The 25,354-nt window shown below is 33.4% G+C and overlaps 1 protein-coding gene across 1 annotated transcript; it reads right to left on the reverse strand.

Annotated features, from left to right (window-relative positions):
• Positions 1-1,612: 1,612 nt before the first annotated feature.
• LOC140436215 (microfibril-associated glycoprotein 4-like) lies at positions 1,613-24,020 on the reverse strand. The gene is made up of 6 exons (XM_072524912.1): positions 23,915-24,020; positions 16,959-17,058; positions 15,952-16,236; positions 8,933-9,154; positions 6,443-6,673; positions 1,613-2,068 (listed from the first exon to the last, which is right to left on the reverse strand). The coding sequence occupies exons 1-6, from the start codon at positions 23,990-23,992 to the stop codon at positions 1,896-1,898; spliced, it is 1,089 nt and encodes a 362-aa protein (XP_072381013.1). The 5' UTR covers positions 23,993-24,020; the 3' UTR covers positions 1,613-1,895.
• Between the last annotated feature and the right edge of the window lie 1,334 nt (positions 24,021-25,354).

The following is a 25,354-nucleotide window of genomic DNA, read 5'->3' on the forward strand; positions in this document are numbered from 1 at the left end:
GGAGGACGAAAACGACGAACTGATAATAGGAAAAGCCGAAGAAGAAGAAAAAGAAGAAAAGTTTGGTCAGTCCTTCTATATGAAGCTGAAGCCTGGATATTAAAATTAAATACCATGAGACGGTTGGAAGCCTTTGAAATGTGGCTTTATTGCAGAATGCTCAGAATATCATGGACACAACACATAACGAATCGAACAGTATTAAATACCATAAATAGAGGAAGAAAAGAAACGTCGTACCTAGGCCACATTATGAGAAATAACAAATATAACCTGCTACAAATGATAATTGAAGGGAAGATAAAGGGCCAAAGCGGAGTAGGCATAAGAGCCATGTAATGGGCTTTGCAATATCAGAACTTAAACCGGCATAAACGTTCAACAATTGGTAAGAGTGGCGCAGAGTAGAGAACATTTTGATATAGTGATCACAAACCTCCAGCAATGGAGTGCACCAAAAGAAGAAAAAGAAGATCAGTTCATCCCTATAGCTCAGGACAAGTCTGTCTGTCGTTACTAAGTCTAGGTGGCAAAAGTATATAAGAGAGGAAATAAGACTCTCTCTGCGGACAGTTTCTGGCTACATGTGAGAACACTGTAACCGCACTAACGTTGCATATATATTATACGGCTCCTTCGACGAATCGAACTTGTAATTGCTTCGTAGGCGATGTTATCCAAGAATGACTTCTTGGTTTTCGAGAACGTTCTCCACTCTGCTCTATTTACATTAAGTCCCTGATGTAACAGACTCACTTTCAATCAATACCTAATGTGCCTCTCAAAATTTTTTACTCTTTAGTATAAATAACATCATCACACTTATCGGCCTCAAAGATTTAATTTTTCCCAATCAATTTTGTCATAAAAGCCTCAGTCTTGATTTATGTTGCATTCATAAACAATCCCCCTTCTAGAAACAATTCTTCAATATACTTTTGCTACCTTCGTAATTCCTTTGTATTATTTACTGTGATATTTCCATGTTTGTCTAGTAAAATACTTCATATGTTTTATTATTATTGGCTTAAAGTTTGGTAAACGCCATTTTCTTTGTTTTTTTTTCCAAGGAACAAATTTAATTTAATAAAAAAATGTTCCAGCTCTTTTGGTTTACGAGCTAAAACCTTATAAACAATTAAATAATTTATAACAATTTTTTGACCACTCCGATCGAAATCCACCCTCGAAATTCGTAATCAGTAGCCAAGAAGGCATAAAAACACTTGGATGGACCCATCAAAATTAAAATGGATATGGTGACCTAACTGGCCCTTAGACTAATTCTTATTTGGATTTAAAGATCTTTTTTAACTGCTTGTACTGGATTTCATCCTTATTTGAGGATCTTCTTTATTCCATTAGATCTAGAATTTTAGTTGTCGTCCATATCTCCTTTTTCACTTTAGTTATTGACATTGACATTAAACCATTATTAGGTATTAAAAATTTTCACAGTTGTCCTGAATATGAAATATAAATATGGAAAAATAATAACTAACTCACAATTTTTTTGAAAAAAATGACACTGAAAAATGGCTGTGATATATATTGATAAAATATAAGTAAAATTTTTATAAAACAAGATTTGTTCTTACAAATTTAATGTTCTCTTAAAAGTTTACAGAGCTACTTTTATAAAAATCTATTTAAACCCTAGTTAAAATCTCTAAAAATATAAAGGTTCTATTATTTACTTGAAATCTTTTTTCAAAACTATATTTTCGGTAATTGTGGCAACACTTGTTATAGTTATACTTAAACACTTAAATGTAAAATACATAAAAACTAACATTGAATGTTACTAACTAAAACTTAATACATTTATCTATATTTTAGGTTCGTAAAGAGTTCCCTTATACTATACTAGTATATACAATCTCTTAAAAAATATATCAATAATTTCCAAGTGGTCTAAGTAACATTCTGCTACCAGATAAGTAGTACTCATGATACGAAATATTAACCCAAGAAATGCCTTTTCCTCTCATTATTCTTGGCTCCTTAATATTAATAAATTTGCCGTTGAGATTACTATCGAAACACTTTTTGTACCACCAAGCACCCACTAAAACACAAAACATATGTAAAGTAGTAAATATAAGTGATATATAAACTAATGACCTCTATGGGGTCAATATGTAAAATAAAGAGTGTTAACTCTATCCATTCAAGAAACAAAATACAATACCTATAACCTCTCGGTGCTTCGCATAATCTGGAAGTAAATACGCAGAAATAAAAGCAGTAGAGGCTAGTCCTAACAAGACAAGAAATTCAAGACCAATCTCACTTAAAAGTAAACAATATCATAATTAATCCACAAGAAAATGCTAAAAATCATGAATGTGTTGCCTGTGTGAGTCCATTTCAAATAGGTAAAAACAAATAAAATAAGACTTACTCACACTCAATTTAATTTTACCACCAAAACGGCCGGTTTTACTTACTACACTTTGCTAAGCATCTTCAGGTCTAACGGTACCAGGTAAATTAAATACTGAAATTACAAAGCCCACATTAGGGTGCTGTCTTATAAAGATAACAATTACAGTAATTATGCCAATATTACATGTCTGTGATTATTAATATGAATAAAATTGATGAAGCAGACAAAGTAAAAACCCACAAATTGGTATAAGATAATCTATTGAATTGAAATAAATTAGTAAATAACCAAAATACTCCTTATATGCCGGTACAAGAATTATTAATTAATGATTCGTGAAACATAGTTCAAACTATCCTGGATTGCTGGTGGTGGGTGATCATCTGTTTTAGTTTTACAATAAAACTTACCATGCCTTTGCTAAAAATAATTTAGTCGTACCTATCCGCGTCTACGTCTGATAAACTTTCTACTTTTTTCACTCCTCGATTCGAGGAGTGAAGAAGGTAGAAATGAGTTCCATAGGGCTCAATTGTAGCTCCTATTTCCTATACAGTCTACATTTGCCACCTTCCTATCCCCAACAACCAGGGATAGATAGTAAAGACAGAGCCCACAACTTAACTACATCGGCAAGGAATGGGGACGTGTGCACTGAGGTGCTGCAATAAATGGACAGTAACATTCTTCTTCTTCAAGTGCCATCTCCGCAGCGGAGGTCGGCAATCATCATAACTATTCGGACTTTTGAGACGGCTGCTCTGAAAAGTTCATTTAGTTGATGTACATCCATACCACTCTCTCAGGTTGCGCAGCCATGACATTCTACGCCTCTTTATGCTTCGCCTTTCTTGGATCGTTTCCTGCATAATTAGTTGGAGCAAGGTTTATTTCTCTCTACGTGTAATATATCAGAGACATTCCAATTTTCTTGTTTTAATTGTATTTAAAATTTTTATTTCTTTATTCATCCTTCTCAGAACCTCTCTGTTTGTGATTCTGTCCACGATATTTTCAGAATTCTTCTATACATCCACAGCTCGAATGATTCCAGTTTTTCATTGATGTCGCATTCAAGATCCAAGATTCTATTCCATAAAACAAACTCGAAAATATATAGCACCTCGCCAGCCTAACTCTTAGTTCCAATTTTAAATCCCTTGTACATAGCACTATTCTCATTTTGTTGAAATTTCCTTTAGCCTTTTCTATTCTGATTTTGATCTCCTGAATGTAATCATTTGTGGAATTAATCATTGTTCCCAGATATGCATATTTGTCCACTTGTTCGACATTGGTTCCGTTTATTAGAAGATTCCCGTTATTTCTTTGAGTTTTCTGACTGTACTCTTTTTCATACTCCACTATTCTGGCTACCAGTCTCTGAAGACCTTCAATATTTTCGACTAAGATCACAGTGTCGTCCTTATATCTAATGTTGTTAAAGGGAACTCCATTTACCTTTATTCCAGCTGTTTTACCCTCAAGAGCGTTTTTCAAGATCTCTTCGAAGTAGGCATTAAAAAAAATTGGTGACAATACGTATCCCTGTCTCACTCCACGTTTAATTTCAATTTCTTCTGACAGCTGTTCGTTAACACGTACTTTTGCTCGTTGTTTATAGTATAAATTTGATATGATCCTGAGGTAGTTGTAGTCAATCTTCTTTGATTCCAGGACATTTATTAATTGTTTATATCGTACTTTATCGAATGCTTTATTATAGTCAATAAAACATGCGTATATATCTTGATTGACGTCCAGGCATCTTTGTATCAGTATATTAAGTGAAAAAAGAGCTTCACGCATTCCTATGCCTTTGCGAAAACCAAATTATGTATCATTAACGTCCAGTTTGTGATATATTTGTGATATATTGTGATATATGAGTAACATTAAACCCAAGTAAAGCTCAAATAACATTATTCCAACATCATAAATGTTCTTAACTACACCTGAGGAAGAACATTCATATAATTATCAATGGCAATTTATTTGGGTTGTGGTATTTTGGATGTCAATTTTGATGGACTATTTAGACCATCGCTGTCCTATTTGGGTGTCGAATTTACAAAGACACTTAACTAAAACACCGATATCAACAGATTTGACAGGCTGAGAAAGAAAAATAGTCTCCAGAAAACGTTAATATTGTTAATAATGTTCTCTCTCCCATTTCTTCTTCTTTAAGTTCCATCTTTTATCGAAAGTTGGAAATTATCATGGCTATGTAGACCCTGCTGACTTCCGCTTTATATAGTTTTACACTACTGCATTCAAACTATTGCCTCAAGTTCTTAAGCCACGATATTCTTCGTCTTCCCACATTTTACTTTCCTCGATTTTTGCCTTGCATAATAAGCAGCAATAATGAGTATATGTGCCTTCTCATAACATGGCCTAAGTGAGAGTGTGGATACCTTGTAGGTATCCACACTCTTAATTACAGTATCCTCAACAATCAATTAGATGTTTCCATCTGCTGATTTAGTCATGATCAGCATTTAGTTTTTTTCAAATTTATCCTTTGTCCGTATTCTTGACAACATTCATTAAGTCGTTGCATTACGTTGTGTAAATCATTGTTGTTACCCGTCATTATTACTGTATCGTCTGCAAAACGCTAAAAATTATTTATAACTTGTCCATTGATAGATATACCTTCTATTGAATATTAGAGCGCTTCTTTAAATACGGCTTCACTGTAGATATTGAAGAGTATTGGTGACAGTATGCAACCCTGGCGGACTCCTCTATGTATTTTGATATCTCAGGTATTCTGGTTGTCAACTTTTGCCCTGATAGTTTGACTCCATTATAAATTAGACATAATTTTAATATCGCGACTGTCAATATTTTTTACTTTTTAATATATCCACAAGCTTCTTATGTTGAACCTTATCAAAGGCCTTTTTAAAATCTACAAAACATAAGTATAGGTACTTATTCATATCCACACATCTCTAGGGCAGCACATTCAAGCCGAAAAAAGCATCTTTTGTGTCTATACCTTTATAAAGCCAAATTGTGTGTTACTAATTTCATATCCAAGAGTTTTAAAATTTTTCTGTATATTATTTTCAAAAGTATGTGACTCATTAAAGCTATTGTTCTGTGATCTGAGCAGGATATTGCACTTGACTTTTTGTCCGGGGATTGTGACAGTCTGATATATTAGATGAAAGAGTTTAACCATTACGTTTATAACATCTTCATCAATGAATTTGTCTTCCACACACTTATAAAACTTTTTCAGGAAAATTGTCGAATATAGAGCGATAAAAGGCAAATTAACAACTCATGAGTAAGGATCATGATTATCCACCAGCATTAATCCATCAAACAGCCAAAATCCCCACAATTTTAAATCAGATTCAAACCCTTAGCAAAAGGTACGTTTTACGAACCATCGAAAGCTCAAACATCAGAACACAGAAGATTCTAAAAACAACATGCTACCACCGCCGGGAACAAGTACTCATTAAAAATAAAGTTCCATTTCTGCCAGCTAACTTCAAAACTAAGTAGAAAACAAATTTCTTAATGAGTACTTTAACTTCGTAAAATCAAGCCTCCTAAAATATCGTAGGCAATAGCCTGCATTAGGCAAAAAAGCTGATCCAAGAGCGGTTCCAAATAATTCTTAGATCTGAGTAACAGTAACAGAAACAGACCTCTTTCACCAAGCAATAAGATTTAAGACAGCTACCTTTCCACCCTTACTCCTGCCATTAATTTTATCAACACTCAAGAAAACGTCTCCACAAATCCAAAATTATGCAAGAAAAAAAGGGAGAAAACATTCCTTGAAGAGGCAAAAGCCGAAGCAACTTGCCTAAGCAACAGCATCATAGCGTCTTTGTTGAATAAAAATGCATAAAGTTGATGAAAAAATGTTTTGAATATACTTATGATAATATTAGGTGAAATAAATTTGATATGCTAATGTAATAAAATGATTATTTCTATATCTTTGTGTGAAACAATTTTCTAGATTACTTCTGATAACTATAAAAGTTTTGGTTTGATTTTTCCCGAAATTTTAATACTTACAAAACGTTTCTGCGCAGCTTTTATTTGATTGGTCTTGATCAAAATCTCTGGTGGAGAATTTTTCAAATTTATGGTTTTTCATCGCATCTGATACCTCACCACTAAATCCACCTATTGTCGTCAAATTATAGCCTCCTATTTCGGGGCCAATGGCAAAAGATGTGTAATGAGCATATCTTTTGGTGTTATTTCTATCAGTTAACTCTATTAATAGTTCATTAGGTTTATCCACTAAAATACAAGAATAAAAAAAAAACAAATCAATTTTCGAAAGTCAAAACACAATTTTTGTTCTTTATTTTTTGTAAATGATATAAATTGGCAAAAATAAACCTAATACGTATCTATCAAGAATATTTACTCCCAAAATCCATTAATTCAAAGTATCCACAACGCATGCCACTAAAATATGCCATTAAAAGATAAGAACGTATTGTTTAAAATAATTTTGACTCCATTGCATATAGATATTACAGGAAATGAAAATATAGATCATGCGGCTAAAGATGCATCCCGTTCAGATATTTCAATAAAAAGTATTCAACTTGGGGTAGATTTATCCAGAACCCCTACCTTAAAAATATCAGCACTTTGTAGAAGGGACAAAGTTGTCATAAGAAGACTTAGAATTGTCTACCTAATGCCAGCTATACACCAACACTCGAACACTACACAAACTGGATGACGAACTAACAGCCACTCTTCATGGCAATATTAACTTTAATAATGTGATAATGTTTCTCAAAGACTGTCAGATATACTGCGCCATATAAATATTGTTCTTATCATTTTGCTCAGATTGTAATTCTTTTTAAATATATTGTAATCCTTATTTTTTTCTTCATCTTCTTCCTCTTTATAAGCCATTCTGCTTGTTCATTGGCCGATTATTACCTCTATGGAAGGTTGTTACTCCATCTTTTGGGCGGTGGTCCGATTCTTTCGCCGATTGGTGACTTATCTCTTGCTATTTTGACGACACGGGTCTCCTATATTCTGCTTATGGGTTGTTCCATTCTTTTTTTCTATTTTGTGTCCATTTATTTATGCAATGTAAGTTACATTTTCTTCTAATGTCTTCACTTCTCTTTCGATCTCTCAGCACATTTCCTATAATTCTTCTCAGTATTCTCATCTCTGTCGTTTCCAGTAGCCTTTACGTTGAGGCTGTGTGGGGTTATGTTTCTGATACATATGTCATTATTGGTCTTACGCTGGCTTTATAAATTCTTGACTTTATCTCAGTGTAAATGTGTTTGTTTTGCCATATAGTGTTATTAAGGCATCCTGTCATTCTATTTGTTTTTTGCACTTGATCTCTCAGTTCTTTGTCCAGGTCCCCATAGCTAGACAGTTTAATTCCAATGTATTTTATTTTCATTGCTTGTTCAATACTGATGCCATCAATTTCTATTTTACATCTGGTTGGTTCTTTTCTGACTACTATTGCACATTGCTTAAAACAAATAATTTAAGCCTTACACTGGTTACACGTCTCCTCTCTTATGACCGCAATTTTACACTCTTGTTACAAGATAGTTCTCGTTGTTTTACGGAATGATTTAGCCAATGACAAGTTCATGGTTTTGACTAATCTTACAAATAAATGCCTTTCTTTTTTTAACAAGTATGTGTTCACCTCCTTTCATCTGCCATTACAGATTTGTACGTGGAATCCTTGATGTACTTAGCTTTGGAAACTATATATCTATTTTAAGTATACAAGCATGTGGACAATTTTACTACAAACCAGAGGAAATTTTTCCAATTCCTGCAGTCTTTTAAAGATTATCCTTTGCATTTGTTCTTGTTTGGTTTATCTTTCATTTCCTCTTTGTGTGGCTCGTATAAAGTATATATTTGTGAAACTACTCACTTTAATTAAAATTTCAAGAGCCGTATTCAAGAGTATTAAAAATACAAGACCCAAAACATTAGTTTTGGTTTTTTTTTAATTTGTTAGTGGTCCAAGTCTGCAATGATAAAGAACGTCCCATATTGTTTGAAAAGTCTATTTCTTCCAATGACAATGTAGACAATGTAAACAGAGAGAAGCTCTTCTTTTTATTTCCTATCTGGAATAAAGTCAGCAGTATCCATCAGAACGCGTCAACAGATACTATGCGCTAACAGCAACTCCTACCATCCGAAGAAATACAACAATGGATGATCAGGTACATAAAAGCCGTTGTATTTATGTCTGCATTGTTTGAATACTTGAGTTAACCTCTAATTCGGCTGTTTATTTTCGCCTCTGGGTACGTTGTGTGACTCCTGGTTATCCTGGCCTCGGTGTATGAGTTATTGCCTACTCTGTTTCTTAAAAAGCTACCTGTAAATGAATAGCAAAACGATCATCTAAAAGACAATGTCCAAAACAAGAAACGATTAATTAAAAAACTTTGAAAGAAGTCTTATAACCAAAATTAGAAAAATACAAAATAAAACTTACTTAAATTTTAGATGTAATAAAGAATAGTTTATACATACTGGTAAGAGTATATATCTGTTCAAGTCCTATCCAGAACTCCCCCTTTAGGTTTCCAAATCCAAATTTATAATCTTTCCAATTTCTGTAAAAGTCCTCTGATCCGTCAAATCGTTTTTGTACATGAGTCCATCCACCTCCTCTAATTTCCATATCACACAGGACTTTAATAGCTTTGCTGCTATTTTTTGGATGAATTTCAAAAATTCCAGATATATCTTCACCTAAAATAAGAAAATATGTTTCATTAAAAAATTGCTTGATGATATTACAGAACACGACTTTAAAACGTTTTTTTTTGCTTCTTTTGGCATCTTTTTGGTAAAACCGAATGAAGTTAAATCCCAGTATAGGGAAATATTATTTTAGATTTTCTTTTTTAATTATATTATATTGTTCATGTATTATTATAATAATATCTTATTGAGATGTATCTAAGAAAAGCAAGGGAATGTTATCTTTTTTAGTTAATGAAAATTAATTATTAAAGTAGGTTAGTTGTTAATGGATATATCAGTCAAGTTAGTTATCTGTGATGTTGTATTGTTCTTGGTATCTGATTTAAGTAAGAAGTGGTATATATCGCTTAGATTCTTAATGTCACTCTTAACATTGATGGAGAAATCGTTAAGGAAAATATAAGACATTTCAATGAACTCTCTTTTAGATTTATTGTTCTCACCGTGGAGAATTGTAGTGTTAGTATAGTCCATGAGATGACCAGTGGAATGGACATGTTTGGCTAATGCACAGCGGTCAGGGTGAAGTCGAGAATCACTTTTGTGTAGTGTAATACGTGATTTCAATAATTGATATGTTTGGCCGATGTAGGAATTGCTGCAAGAGAGGCATGGAATGTTGTAGACAATGTTACTAAGCATATCTATGGGAGTCTTATCTTTTATCTTAGAATAAAGAATATTAATTGTTAGGGCTGATCTACAAGCCACATTAAGTTTAATGTTGTTATTATTATTACCAAAGCTATTTTCAACACTTTTCAGAATCCTTGTTAACTCTGATATCTCTGAAATATGGTAATGAAAAATATTTGTTGATAGGAGTATCCGAGACTGGGTTCCCACTTAAGACATCAGGATCAGCATTGTTAGTAGCGAAGGAAGGTGAAGTATCTTCGTTATGGATAGTATTAAACAAAATCTTATTCATTAATGGTGTTGGATAAGCGTTTGAAATAAAAAGTTTCTGTAGGATTTGTAGGTTTTTTGTATGAAATGAAGGATCTGATAGTTTTATTACTCTATTTTTTATCTGTTTGATTAAGTTGACTTTGGTAGAATTATTATGGTAAGAGTGATAGTTAAGGTATCTACCAGGAAGGGTCGGTTTTCGATACCAATCTATTTTAATGTTGTTGTTTTCCGTGATCATCCTTATGTCGAGAAAGGAGACGGACCAATTACGATCTTCCCTCTCTATAGTGAACTGGATGTAGGGGTCATAATCATTGAAAGTATCTAATAGTTCATCTACCTTGTCATTGGGTATAGCCAAAATGATATCATCAACATATTTTTAATAAATGGAATTTGAAAGGATAGTAAAGGAATGACTGAGTCTAATACATAATCCATAACGTAAGTTGCAATGATAGGAGAAATCTTTGCTCCCATGGGGGTACCGAAAGTTTGTTGACAGAATTTACCATTAAATGAGAAGTAAGTGTTGTTAAAGAGAAATTCGACGATGCTGATGAATCTGTCATAAGACATGGAACAACAACCTCTAATACGGTCCCAGTTGATCTCTATTGATGTCAAACATATTCCTAGATGAACGTTGCTGAATAAGGATACAACGTCAAGGTTAACGAGGACATAATTTGATGGTAGTATGTAACCATTATATTTATTTACCATCTCAAAAGAATCTTTAATGTAATATTGAATTTCATAATTATATGCATTAGTAAGTATGTCTGTAACAAAAGCTGAGATATTTTGAGTGGGAGTTCCAGTGGAAGCTACTATGGGACGAACCAATAGTGTTGGTTTGTGGATTTTTGGCAAAGCATAAAACTTTGCAATGTTCCCATTATATGTTGTTAGTTTTTTTCTTTGTGTTACGGTCAATCTCATTGGAAGAGGATGCGATTAATGTATTGCATTTCCTTTGTAGAGAAGAAGTGGGATAGGATGTAAGTGAAATGTAAGATCTATCATTCTCAATGAGAGAAGAACACAGTTGTAAGTAGTGAGTCAGCACATGCGTTCTGGTAAAACAGAACCTTACATTTAAACTTTCTAACAATCTAAAATTTAGTTATTGCCGACAATTCAAAGAATTACCTCCTTTTAAATGTAGTTACATTGGGTTTTTCGATTAACCTTGGGTAAACCTTTGCGTTTTAAGTTCAAACTATCATACATTTCCAACGTTAAAAAAAACTTTGCACGTAGTAACAAAAAACACCACTATATTCTTACTAGCTAAGTTTTTTAATATTCTAACTCTACAATTTTAAGTTACGATAAGATCAATAATGTTTTTAATAGATAATATATGGTAGCTAATTATAATTTATTCTCTTTCGGCCCTGAAGAAGCCAAATTAATTCTCTTTGGCGAAAAGGTTCGGCGAAACAATTGATACTCATTATCATTAGAGTCTTTCTTGCAGATTTTCCCAATATTTAAGAGTTTACTATTTAACTTATCTGCAAAGATTAAATTTCTTTTCTATATATATATATATATATATATATATATATATTTGAATCTCCGACAGGTTGCATATCGCTTTGTTGTTGTATATATATATATATATTTGAATCTCCGACAGGTTGCATATCGCTTTGTTGTTAGTTGTTGTATATTCAGTGTACATTTTTCTCCTCAATATCTTCTTGGTAAAAGCAAGAGACAGTCAAACTTCCTTGGAAAAATTTATAATTAAATCGTTGTCGGATTCAAGAAAGAAAGTGATTATTAACCAACAATTAAACTAAACTATATTACAAAAGATCTACAACAGGGTATATCAATAAACGGAAAAATCTTAAACAACATAAGATTGGCAGACGACTCCGCTGTTTTTGCAGACAGTCTAGAAGCAATGCAACGGATTTTAAAAATACCATGGACCTAACGAATTACAAATGCAGAAGTATTAAGAAGGCTACAAAAGGATTGTGAGGTCATAAAGCACATCAAAACAAGAAAGCTGGAATATTTAGGCCACATTACCAGAGGTGCGAAATATGAAATATTAAGGCTTATAATGCAAGGTAAAATCAAGGGTAAAATATCCATAGGAAGACGAAGAATTTCCTGGCTGAGAAACCTAACAGAGTGGTATAGTTGCAGCTCAGTAGATCTTTTTAGAGCAGCCGCCAATAAGGTACGGATAGTTGTGATGATAGCCAACCTCCGATAGGAGAAGGAACTACAAGAAGAAGAAGACAAAAGATCTTCTTTTACACAATATAACAAAAGGTAATTTTTATTTGCGTTTCTCATAATCTATTTTCAACTTTTGTAACTTTTTAGGTGAGGGTTTTATAAAATTTGCCCTAGAGTTAATCAATTTAATAGCCTCCTTTGGCAAACCTAATAAAATGTAAGTTATAATTATTTTTTTAAAACTCTGAAGTTTATTTTACCACGGATTTATAGACAGAAGAATACACGCTACGTAGTTTCTTGACTCTATCGGTTCTTCATCTAAACCTGCAAGTTACATCTGTCGAGCAAAAAGTAGCGAAATGTGCATAATGCTCAGGTAGACGTGATGTGAGTATTCATCATCATCATTGGCTCCACAACCCATGGTGGGTCTTGGCCTGCTCAAGGATAAATCTCCATTCTCTCCTATTCTTCGCCTTGGCTTTCCAGTTTCGTACTCCCAACATTCTCAAGTCTTCCTCTACCTGATCCTTAAATCGTGCTCTGGGCCTCTCCTTCTCACTCCATCTATTCTTTGATTATAAATATGTTTTGGCGGCTCCATCTCATTCATTCTCTCTATGTGACCTAACCACCGCAGCCGGTTTATTTTGATGGACCTTATAATATCAGGTTTGTCATACAGGCGGTAAAGTTCGAAATTATAGCGTCTGCGCCATAATCCGCCCTCCTGTACTTCTCCATAGATATGCCGGAGGATTTTAAGTATCTTAAACGTTGTTCATCGCTCTTTGTCATCGTCCATGTTTCCGACGCGTAGGTGAGGATAGGCTTGATAAGAGTTCTGTATATCACTAGTTTGGTTCTTTTTGTAACTAGGCTTGTTGTTAAAAAATGTTTTAATCCATTTGCACATTATTAAAAAAGTATTATGTAGATGAAGCTCAAGATATATTTTCTAAATGTATAATTGCTACAGACAATTGCTTAAATGTAATTTTAGCATTTAGTCATGTATCTCTCACAATTTAAATTTAATTATGCACGACTTTTTAGAAAGCAGCAAAATGCTTTAACAACTAGCTGTAGTAAAAAAAAATCAAAACGAACAAGTGAAAAAAAAAACTCTCCAAATCTTTAAAACAGCATGCAACAACGGGACGAAATTCAATATATACAACGTTAATCAGTATTCAAAATGTTTATGCATAGATTCAAAACATACCAATTGAAAGGGACGAAATCAGCAGACTAGGAAGTTTAAACCTAAATTTCTTGTTGGGGCAAGATAACTGAACGATAAGGAATCAGAAAAGTTATGCTAGAAACAATTTTAGAATCCTAATATATGAACTACTTTATATTGAACAACGATCTTTGACGAATTTAAAGATTTATCAGGCGAAGGGGATAAGACTAACATTGAAATATAATTAATTATACTTTCGACGCAAGATTCAACCGAATAGGGATGTTTTAGTTTTTGAAAAATTACAGTGATCTATACCATTTTTTAAAGTAAAATAGTTGCACGTCACAATTTATATAAAGTGACGTCACTTATATTTAAAATTTCCAGAACGTCAACCTTAGAGTTAAAATTTTCCTAACACAGCTAATAATAAGAAACCCATACAGAACTGCTCGATCTTTCATAGGCGTCAACATGGTATAATAATCAGAAAAATGTAATCATCATTATATTGGGAATTTTAAAATTATATTGATTAAATAACGAAAAACATTTTTGTTATTATTCATAATATAAATTTTATGAAATAACTCTTTAAGTCTAATATTCCATATAATAATAATTTTAATTAAATAGATTAGACAATTTTACGCAACTGATACGGGAATACTTCAAATTTTAATGACAGTTTAGCGTGTGGCTAAATTGTTTAAAGTGTTGCCGCTGTTTTAGAGTAAGAGTTTTGTTTATGTTTTGATTTCTTACACAATTTGAACATAATATATTATATATTAATAAATTGTAATATCCATCGATGGAGAAAGATTAAACCATCTACGTTTTGCGGACGATATCGTGCTTCTGTCAGATAATCTGGGAGAGATCAAAGACATGCTACAAGAACTGAATTACATACTACAAGAAACTGGGCTGGAGATAAATTTCGAGAAAACCAAAATGATGACCAATATGGTTCCCAGCGAAGAGATACAGATCAATAACAACAAGGTAGAATTAATCGATAAATACACATACTTGGGTCATGAAATCAGAATAACCAGAGACAACCAAACCTGCGAGCTAAATAGACGAATCACGTTGGGATGGGCGGCATATGGAAGGATGAGAGACATTTTTAAAACAAATACTCCAATTCACCTGAAAAGGAAGGCATTTAACCAATGCATCCTACCAGTCTTGACCTACGGAGCAGAGACCCTAACTTTAACGAAAGCTACTGCCGAAAAATTGAGGGTAACACAAAGGCGAATGGAGAGATCAATGCTGGGTCTGACCTTGAAAGATCGCGTGAGAAATGAGGAGATACGACGACGAACTGGCGTTGACGATATTATACTGCGAATCAATAAACAAAAGTGGAGGTAGGCTGGACATGTTGCTAGAATGGAAGACAGAAGATGGACGAAGAGATTATTGGAGCGGAGACCAAGAGCCGACAAGCGAAGTCGAGGCAGACCACTCACCCGATGGACCGACGACCTAAGGAGAATAGAAACAAACTGGATTGCAGCAGCTAGAGATAGAGAGAACTGGAGACGTTTGGAGGAGGCCTATATCCAACAATGGATGTGAAAACGGGGCTGGATGATGATGATGATGATGAATAAATTGTATTTATAAATACATATCAAATTTAGAATAATAGCTTTAAAAACTAATTTTTGTTGTGTATTGTAATTGTGCTATGCCAAAACAACTAAATAGTCTGTAGAAAGCTGATAAGCTTTCATATGAGATAGATTATTTTGAACAAGAAATAATGGCGGGACGTTTTTACTATTAATGCTCTAAAAGAGGTAAGTTTAAAATTAAGAATATATAATTTTGTATTAAAATGTTTTCTTATGTATTTTAGTGTATTGAAGTAGTCTTAAAACTAAGTGTATTGACTGTTAATATAACAGTTTGACAAATAGTTGACATTTTAAAAATTTCTCACTTACTAACTATTCTGATGTTTTGGCAACGCTGTGGGGTTCTGACGTCGTTAATCTTGAATGACATGCAATCATTTTTATATGAAAAATTCTATACTTCTAAACAAATTAACAGCCGAATTTTAAATGATCCTTCTAGTTCTGCTACCCTAGGACGGTTGTTTTCTTGTATGAGCCGGATTATGTAAGAGGGTACCAATTATGATTTGGGTTTGTAGTTTCCCTAAAAGTTGTTTAAGAGATTTCACTTTTTATCGGTATTATTTTTTAAATAGTGTTATAAATCCACCCGCGTGGTGACAGGACGGGTTCGTGGGCGGGACTTTATTTTAGGTTCTCACGTACGTGAACGGACGTGAGTGCTAAGTAACCTAAGCAGGCGTGAACGGAAGTGGAAACTATCCCTAATTTGGATTAACCTCACGTTAAACACTAACCGTTCTCTACTGTTAAGATTGCTCTGGAGTTTTGTTTAAAGATATAACTAGTTATTCAGAAGTACTCACCTAGAAGTTGAATATCTTTACAGTTTCTAGGACGGCTCTTGTGATTTGGTGAATGTTCCATTCTGTCGTCTGGTAAACATTCTAGCGGTCTACTCACCCCCACTAGATCACTACAAATTTCATTGTGTCTGTTGACAATACTTTGGACATTGTTTGAAAGTGTCTGTATAGTTTCACTGAGTTGATCAATAGATTGTTGTTGACGCCGGACTTTCTCCTGAGTAGAACGCTTAACCTTTGCCTTAAGATTGAAGAATGGATTGTGAAGAGAAACGTATTGGTTGTCTAAAATTATATGTTTATAAACAATCTCTAGAACAAGATTGCATACTAGTCCTGTCGTCAGACATTTGAGCTTTAACAATCATACGAACAAGCTGAATTTTGCTGAGAATGTCAATTTTGGGATCCAAAAAAACATACAAAAAGGTTATCACTTTTATCGGGGGGGGTAAAGGGAGGGAGTAATGAAAAAAATCGATTTACTAAGAAACTGTACGTCATAGAAAAAATGTTTTAAATAAACAACATAATTGTGAACGAAAATGTTTACAAATGTTTAAAAAACATTTTTTATGGCGTACAGATTTTTGGTAAATCGATTTTTTTCGTTAGCTCCCTATGGAGGAGCGTTTTAGGGGGACGCCGGGGAGTAAAAGTAAATCTTTTCATCTTTTTTGGGGTTCTAAAATTGACTTTCTCAACAAAATTCAGCTTGTTCGACACTTTCGACTATAGAGTACGACTGAGGTATATCTATGTATATAAATATTTGATAATAAAGAAATAATCAAAAATATAAACAAATCAAAAATGTGTGGAAACAGTTGTTATGAGCAAAAAAGTAAAATTTTCTCTCTAGGATTTTTATTATTTTTTCGTGATATCCATAGCACTCACGATAAGTGTAAATTTAAATCAATTTAAATAAATTTTAAATAAATTTTAGAACTTGTACATAATGAATATCTGTCTCTAAATATATATTTAGAAATAGTTTTACCTACCATTTGTTGCAAAGTGTTTACTGTTACCAATATTCTGAATAAATTTGTTATCATTAGTATCTTGATCGTCCTCTAGAAAATAAAACTTTTTCAAGGAATTCTAAAACAATAAATCATAATTAAATCATATTTATTATAATGGGATTAAGCACAGTATGGACATGAACTCCGATATAATCCAGTATATAGAGAAAAAAGATTAATCATGTTCGGAAATGTAAAAGGAGCGGAATTAGATACGTTATGTAAAGAATATTACAGAAATAAATCCTATAGAAAGAATATCTATATTTTTTAATTATATTATTATAAAACTTCTAAAGATTCGTGAGTTTTATGGTTTATATTCAATTTATTATATAATATATATATATATATATATATATATATATATATATATATATATATATATATTTATACAGGGTGGTCCTTAAGTAATTGTACAAAAAGAAACACTAGATTCTACAATTTAAAATATTACGATTTAAGCCAATTTGTGACATCTGGGTGCATAAGTCGTGGACTAATACGCACCCTGATGCGCCTCGCCTTAAATTTTCTTTAATTTTACTATGGGCCGAGAGATCTGAAAATGCCATATAAATATAAATATGAGACATTTTCGATATCGTTTGGCGATTCCATCATTCCAATTCGGCTTTAGAGAAGGTCTCTACACCAAAACGGCATTGACAGAAATCGTCACCCGCCTTACACAAAGTCTAAACGACGGAACAGTATCCTTAGGCATCTTCCTCGATGTTCAAAAAGCCTTCGACCAAGTCTGGCATGCTGGACTGGCCAAAAAACTGTTGAACATTGGCCTACTCCTCGCATTCTTTAGACATCCAATCATATGTCTCTCATTGTCTAATCACGGTGAAAGTGCGAGGCCACTTCTCTGATTCTTTTACTCCTACAGCAGGAGTACCACAAGGTTCAGTGTTGGCTCCCATATTATACACAATTTACAATAGTGACTTTCCCAATCCACAATACACTAACAGAACCACTTTGCTCTACGCAGATTATACAGCTCTCGTAACATCACGAGACTTAGACTCAGTACTTAGGTTTGCTAAAAAACACCTTAACCTGGTCGACAGGTGGTGTGGGATGGAGAGTAATACCTAAACCAAATAAAACACAAATGATTCCCTTTAGACACCTCAGTCTCAGCAGATAAATCACACCCGTCATATCCGAAAGACACAACGTTAGACTTAGACTACTGCTCCGCGACCGGATCGAGTACCTCGGTGTGGTGTTTACACAAACACTAAACTGGAGGACCGATCTAGACATAGCCTGTAACATGGCTAGGAGCAGACTCGGTCTACTCAATGCTCTTTGTGGTAAATTCGGAAGAAAATATCCACGATCACTCATACATAGATATAAAACATTTATTCAGCCGGTCATCGAGTATAGATCCAACATCTATATGACGATGCGCGACCATCTCACACAAAAACTGCTGGCACTGGAGAGGAGACTCCTGCGTAGAGTGAACAACAAACACCGCGACTACCCTTCGGCCCTTATTCACCATCTGTCGAATATCCAGCCTATCGATAAGAGGCTCTCCTCTATGAGCAGGAGTTACACAATCAAAACCATCTGAGGTCAAAACTTCAATGCCCAGAACTTACTGAAAACTACCTGCTCATCCATCGGCAATGTATTCAGAAGAAAACCTGAACTTAAAATCCCTTTCCTACCCACAATACTACTGGCCCTTACCAGCAACGAGCTCCCTGATGAATACATTGACATCCAGGAGTCAACTCCTCTCTACTATTGTCGCAATAACTAGTAAATGCTCACTTCGGGCTTGCCTAGACAGAGAGGAATCGGGTTTCTTTGGTTTCTCGATCCCATTGCACAATGATACCTATCTATAGCAGAGGATACAGCCACAGCTGCTCTCACGCGAATCGCGATTCAACACATTTCCTATTTATCAAATTGTATACATATAAATTCACATATTCACAAATATTTTTTAGCACAATAACTTCTGAAAGGACCGTTAACCAGTACCCCTTTCGCCGCTGATTGTCCAGTACGATCCTCCGACGACAAGTCTAAGAAGCAAACCACCAGTAGAACCCACAAAGCCAGCGAAAGAAAAAAACACCACCCAAACAAAAAACAAACCACGTCTTGAAGAGGTGAAAAACCTATAACAGGACACCAAAATACCAGACAAAGAAATCCATCCCACAGAAAAGAAAAAACGAGACAATGAGTCGCGACATTTTCTGCTCTCGGCCTTAGTCTGGTCTCGGTTCTCAAATAGGGTCTCTGTACCCTGGGAGTCCGATGTCGGGACTCCGCTACGGTTTTACTAACGTTAGACTCTATGGCTGGACCTTGTCCACCTGCTACTCCTGTGATTTTATTTACTTCCTGTTTAAGAATGTTACTTATCACCTAATGATGGAATTTCTGATTAATATTTGGCATAGAAACCTCTCTCTTTACTGCAGTATTAGCAAACTTAATAATGCAGATTTAACAAATAAATATTGGATCCACAAAAACTCTCCTTCACTTTTTGACGCTTTTAGAAATCTCTCCAATTGCGATTACTCCAACTCATACACATATGATAATTCAAACTTTGAAGAATTTTATGTTTTTTTGCAAACTGTTACGGTAATTAAACCAAGGTACCATGTAAATACTGCAATCAGCTACAGTATGTTAAGAAATTTATTAGAAAACTGTCCAGCATAAACAGTTATTTATACAAACGCATCAAAGTCTTTTCTTGGTACTGGATGCGCTTTTTATATTCCTTCAAAAAGTATAGAAAACATGTTTATTCTAGATCATATTTTTTTAATTTTACTGCTCAAGTCATAGCAATTTATGAAGCATTAAAGTATTTTAAGAATTCCAATGACAACTCCACAATAATTGCATATGATTCTTTGTCGGTTCTTATAACCATTGAGACTATATCTTTTCCTAGCAAAAGCACAAATATTAACATCCTTATAATCAAAAAATTATTTTTTAATTACATTAGGAACAAAGAACAGTTAGATTTTTGTGAATGAAAGCTCACATAGGGCTTGAGCATAATGAGTATATAGATATATTAGCTAAGAACCTCATTGCTTCTGATGCGAAAACAGATTATAAGCTCTGCATACCAGATTTATTTTGTATTGTATTTGTAACAATCAAGAATATTGTAAACAATCAGTGGAAACAAGAATATCATGAATATAGTCAACACTCTAACTCACAATAGGCACTCATACAACCCACAATCCCGAGTGAATTTTGGTTTAAAAATTACACTGTTCCACGTAGATACATTACATCTATTATCAGAATGAAATCAGGACACGCATGTTATCCGGCTCAAGTGGCGAAACTTAAAATTGTAAATTCCAATTTATGTGAAGTTTGTCAAAAAGAAGCGTATTTAAACCACATTTTTCTTGAATGTACAAAATATATACAACAAACTGACTTAATAAAAAATTTAATCAAACATAAATGTTATATATATATATATATATATATATATATATATATATATATATATATATATATATATATTGATTTATAGTATCAACAATCGGTCGAAAAAATAATTTGAAATATATATATATATATATATATATATATATATATATATATATATATATATATATATATATATATATATATATATATATATATTGTATATAACTACTTAACAGAATTTATTTCGAAAAGTAACCTCAATTTGTAGTAATAGTCCAGTTACTGTGGCATTTTCCCTTTAAATTTTTTATAACTGCACTGATTTATCTGAAATTTTTACAGTGGGTAGTCTCTCTCTCTTGTCGTTTCCTCATTGCTGAGGATCGTGATTTCCTACAATGCGGGCTGTCAATTCTCTCCATCTCTTGCGATTTTGGGCTGCTCTCATGGACTCGGAAAACGTCTCTCCAGTGGCTTTCTGTACTTGATCTGACCATCGGATAGGTGAGCGTCCTCTGCCTCTACGTCCTTCTACGTTTCCGCATACAATTAATCTTTCTAAGTTGTCATTGTCTCTTCTCGCAATGTGGCCAAAAAACTTTAAAACATTTGCAAGACACTGAGAGGAGAGTCTGGTCTGAATGTTTAGCTCTTCGAGAATCGACTGATTGGATCTGTGCTCCGTCCACGAGACGCGTAGCATTCGTCTCCAGCACCACATTTCGAATGCGTCAATCCTTTTCCTACAGTGGGTAGTAAATTACTCAAAAAACATAAGTTATATGGTGCCAATGTGTGCTTCTACCCCTGGGGTGGGTGGCACCCCATCTAGGAGGTTGAACTTTTTACACTCAAAATAACCCCAGGAATTGATATAGAATCAAATTTTAAACAAAAAATGTCATATAAATTTTTTTTGCTAAATTAATACTTTTTGAGTTATACGCACTTGAAAAAGTAAACTTTTCGCAAAAAAGAACATGTTTTCCAATGATTTTGTACGAATAACTCAAAAACAAAGCGTTTTATTAAAAAATCTATACTGAACAAAAATAAAGCTTATAAAAAAACAAAGAGATTGGTTTTTTTATTAAGTTTTATAAGTACAATACTAAGCGATTTATAATTGTTTGAAGATGACTTTTTATTTTTGGGATACTATACTCGATGCATTTAACATCAAATATCGAAAAATGGACATCTTTTTTGATAAAAACTCATACAACACTTTTTAAAGAGCTAGAAAAAACCTTTAAAATGAGCTATGTTGAAAGCCATTTCGATTAAAACAAAGAGAAATACGAAGGAAAGAATTTGAATTACTCTAGCGTTTAAAAAAAAAAACGAACAGTATAAGTAACACTATTTCGATCAGAATTGAAATTAAACGTATATCGTCTACAATTCATTTTATTTTAGTGTTATTTATAAGTTTTAAAAGTTTAGCCTGTATAAAATGCGTATTTTTTGAAAAAATCATGTTTAAATTAAAAAATCTTTTTTTTAATTATCTAAAAATTTATATTTTTTTAAAATAAATCTAAAACTATAAGAGATACGTGAAAATGGTTCTATACCAAAATGTAGTTTTTTTCTTAACAAAAATTTTAATTTTTTTATTTTTGTTGTAGCTCGAAAAATAATAGAGATATAGCCAATTGAAGTTTGAGATACAGCGGCTGACATACCTGTAATCAGCACTTTGACCCTTTATTATTTAAAAAGAAGTATTTTTTTAATGGACACTGTAGCTTAAAAATTAACGGAGTTATTCTAAAAAAGTTTTGGAGCATGTTATTTATATTTTGGAGCATCACAGAGAAGCGACACTCCTTTGAAGTTGCGTGGGCAAGCCGCCAATGAGTGCCAATGACAGGAGTACTTCAGATCTCGAAGACAATTTAGAAGCTGGGAGATACTGTACAATTTTGCTGTATGGCCTTGCCAAAGACACCCACATGAACAAAATGAAAAGGTCGAAAATTATTCATCATTACTTGAACAAATGCGATACGAATCGTTTATTAAAGCCACAACTAAAAATAGTGCAGTTAAATTATCATCTCTTGTACCAACTGTAAGTGCCCTGAATGAGCATATCAAAAGAGTTTGATATGTGTGACCCAGCCTAGTTTATGTTTTAATTTAATGTCTTGATGGGTCCCTAGACGAGAAGCGAGTAACCATGTTTGTTCCTTTACTGATCACCAAATATGCATTGTGATAATTATTTTCTTTTCTTTCCTTTGGGAAGAACTTAAAAAAGTTGTGACTGGCTGAATAGCAAATGCCTATGCCAAAAAAACTAAAGATGGAAGATACGCAGAGGGTTCTTCGAATAGACTGATCGAAGACCCTCTGTAAGGCACCGTGGGAGGGTATAAGTGGCCATACTTTGACAAGCCCGTACATCCCATATGGTGATACTTGTTTAAATAAAATATTGATATTAAGAAAGATACAGGGTTTTAAAATTGTATTTTTCGCTATAACTTTTATATTTGTAAATATTGACGTATAAAAATTAACTTAGGTGCTCTTGAGTATAAGAAATTATAATTTGATGCACATTTTTATGTAGCTGATAGAAGGCGCCACATACGCCACAGGCTAGCGCTATTTTTGTTAAAAATATTGAAGATATATTATTTTAAAACAAAAAAGGTATACTTATTAATAACTTCACAACTCAATAGTTTTCGAGATTCGCATTTTATAAATTAACTGTATAATAATTCTTAGTTGTAATATTTGTGTGATAAATCACTGAATAGCTGTGGATAAGCATAATTATTAGTTTATTATTATAAAAACAACTCAAAAATGGTAATGTAATATCACAAAATGCTTTTTTATGGCTGTTAAATGTCTTATTGAAGCAAAGCTTCTATCTTCATGTTTACAATTTCCTGAAACCTTTCTCTATCGTTTCTAGAAGGTTTCATGCTGGCGTTGTACTTTTTCAACTTTTTCTCTATAGTAAAATACCAAGGGAGCGCCATGGAAGAAGCGCGCCGAGACGGCGTCAAGTATATTTTTTTGTTAAGATAATGTATCTTTAATATTTTTTGACACAAATATCGCTAACATAAAGTAAAATCAAAGAATATAGAGCGTCTATATTCTTTGGTAAAAGTTAGGCTTAAATTTATGCCACATATATAGCATATGTGGCGCCCTCTATTAACTACATTAATGTTTGCATGAAATTATAATTTCTCATACTTAAAAGCACCCAGTTATAAAGATTTATACATAAATATTCACAAACAAAAGTTTTAGCGAAAAACTAAATTTTAAATTTCCACTTAAACACCCTGTATCTTTCTTAATATCATTTTATTAAAGCAAGTTGACTTTAATCGTAATATTTTAAAGTGTAGAATTTACTGTTTCTTTTTGTACAGTTACTTAAGAACCACCCTGTATATAAATTGTAAGATTTAAACAATATTTTAATTATAACTTACTGCTTTTGGTAAATATGCACTCTTTGTAAAATTATATGCGATCACTAACGCTAATAGAATTCTGTAGCATAAGAACATCGTGATTTGATTAGTAAAATTGTTATAAAAATAAGTGTTGTAAGAAACACTTTTTCGGCTTTATACTATCGTTGAAAACCACCAAATTTGTAGATAATTTTGAAAATAAACAACTATCTAATTGTGTCCTTGATAAAACCCAAACAAGTTGGTCACTTTTGGAATTTGGTGTATGTATTTTCATATTAGTGTTTTGTCCTAATTAATTATAATACAAAGGTTACAAAGTTAAATCCGTCTAAAACAAATTAAGTAGAACTATAAAAAAACTAACTAGTACTTTTTGTTAAAGGAGTTTACACATTCATGGTTTTAGTGGCGCCAATAGGAACTGGCGCACCAGTAAATTAAATTTTCACCTGCGAACATCGACATGCATACAAGTAGAATCTTTGCATGCATAGACCAAAAAATTCTGTATACTAATCAGTTATGATCAGTTATGGAATAACTCTAATATTAACTCAACTAATAAAGGTGACAGATCTTTGCGGAAAAACATAATGTTGCTTTAGGGCCCTCGCTTACTATCGATTTATCAACGACCAAATAGTTTAGTCAGTTTATTTAGTTATGTAAGGTGGGCATCTACTTGATACTTGCATGGGAGATTTCAGTGTGTCATCATGTCGTATGAAAGAAAAAGAAAATTCTGTGTACATCCCATACTAAGCGTTTAAAGATATTTAAGATACATAACTTAAACATAAACATATGGCTGTATTTTGTCTCCTCTAATCTTCAATCTGATTTCTTAGCACCCTCTGCTCCACACTGTTAATCAGTGTGTTTTGCCAGTGTTAACTTACGGTGCGGAAACGTTGACCATGACAAGGAGAACAGTTCAAAAGATCCGTCAAAGGGCGATGGAGCGTGCTATGCTAGGCGTTTCACTACGAGACAAGATCCCAAATCGCCGGCTACGACAAAGAACAGGAGTGGCTGATGCAGTAGAGAGAGTAGCAACACTGAAATGGAACTGGGCAGGTCACGTGGCTCGAATGACAGATAATAGATGGACAAAACGGATACTGGAATGGAGACCAAGAGATGATGCCTACCGAAGCAGAGGTCGTCCACCAACACGTTGGACTGACGATCTAAAACGTTGTCATAGGAATTGGATGCAAGAGGCACAAGATCGAAATAGATGGAAAATTATGAGGGAGATCTATGTCCAGCAGTGGATAACCGAAGATTGAATGATGATGATGATGATGAATCTTCAATCTGTACTCTGAAAGAATATTTATCGAAGCTTTGCACGAAACTGAAAAAGGTATTCTACTCAATGGTTACCAGCTAAACAACATCAGATATGCAGATGACACTATAGTATTTGCGGAGTATTTGGAGTAAATT

Source organism: Diabrotica undecimpunctata, chromosome 3 (genome assembly GCF_040954645.1).
Source record: "Diabrotica undecimpunctata isolate CICGRU chromosome 3, icDiaUnde3, whole genome shotgun sequence".
In the NCBI taxonomy this organism is placed as follows: Eukaryota; Metazoa; Arthropoda; class Insecta; order Coleoptera; family Chrysomelidae; genus Diabrotica; species Diabrotica undecimpunctata.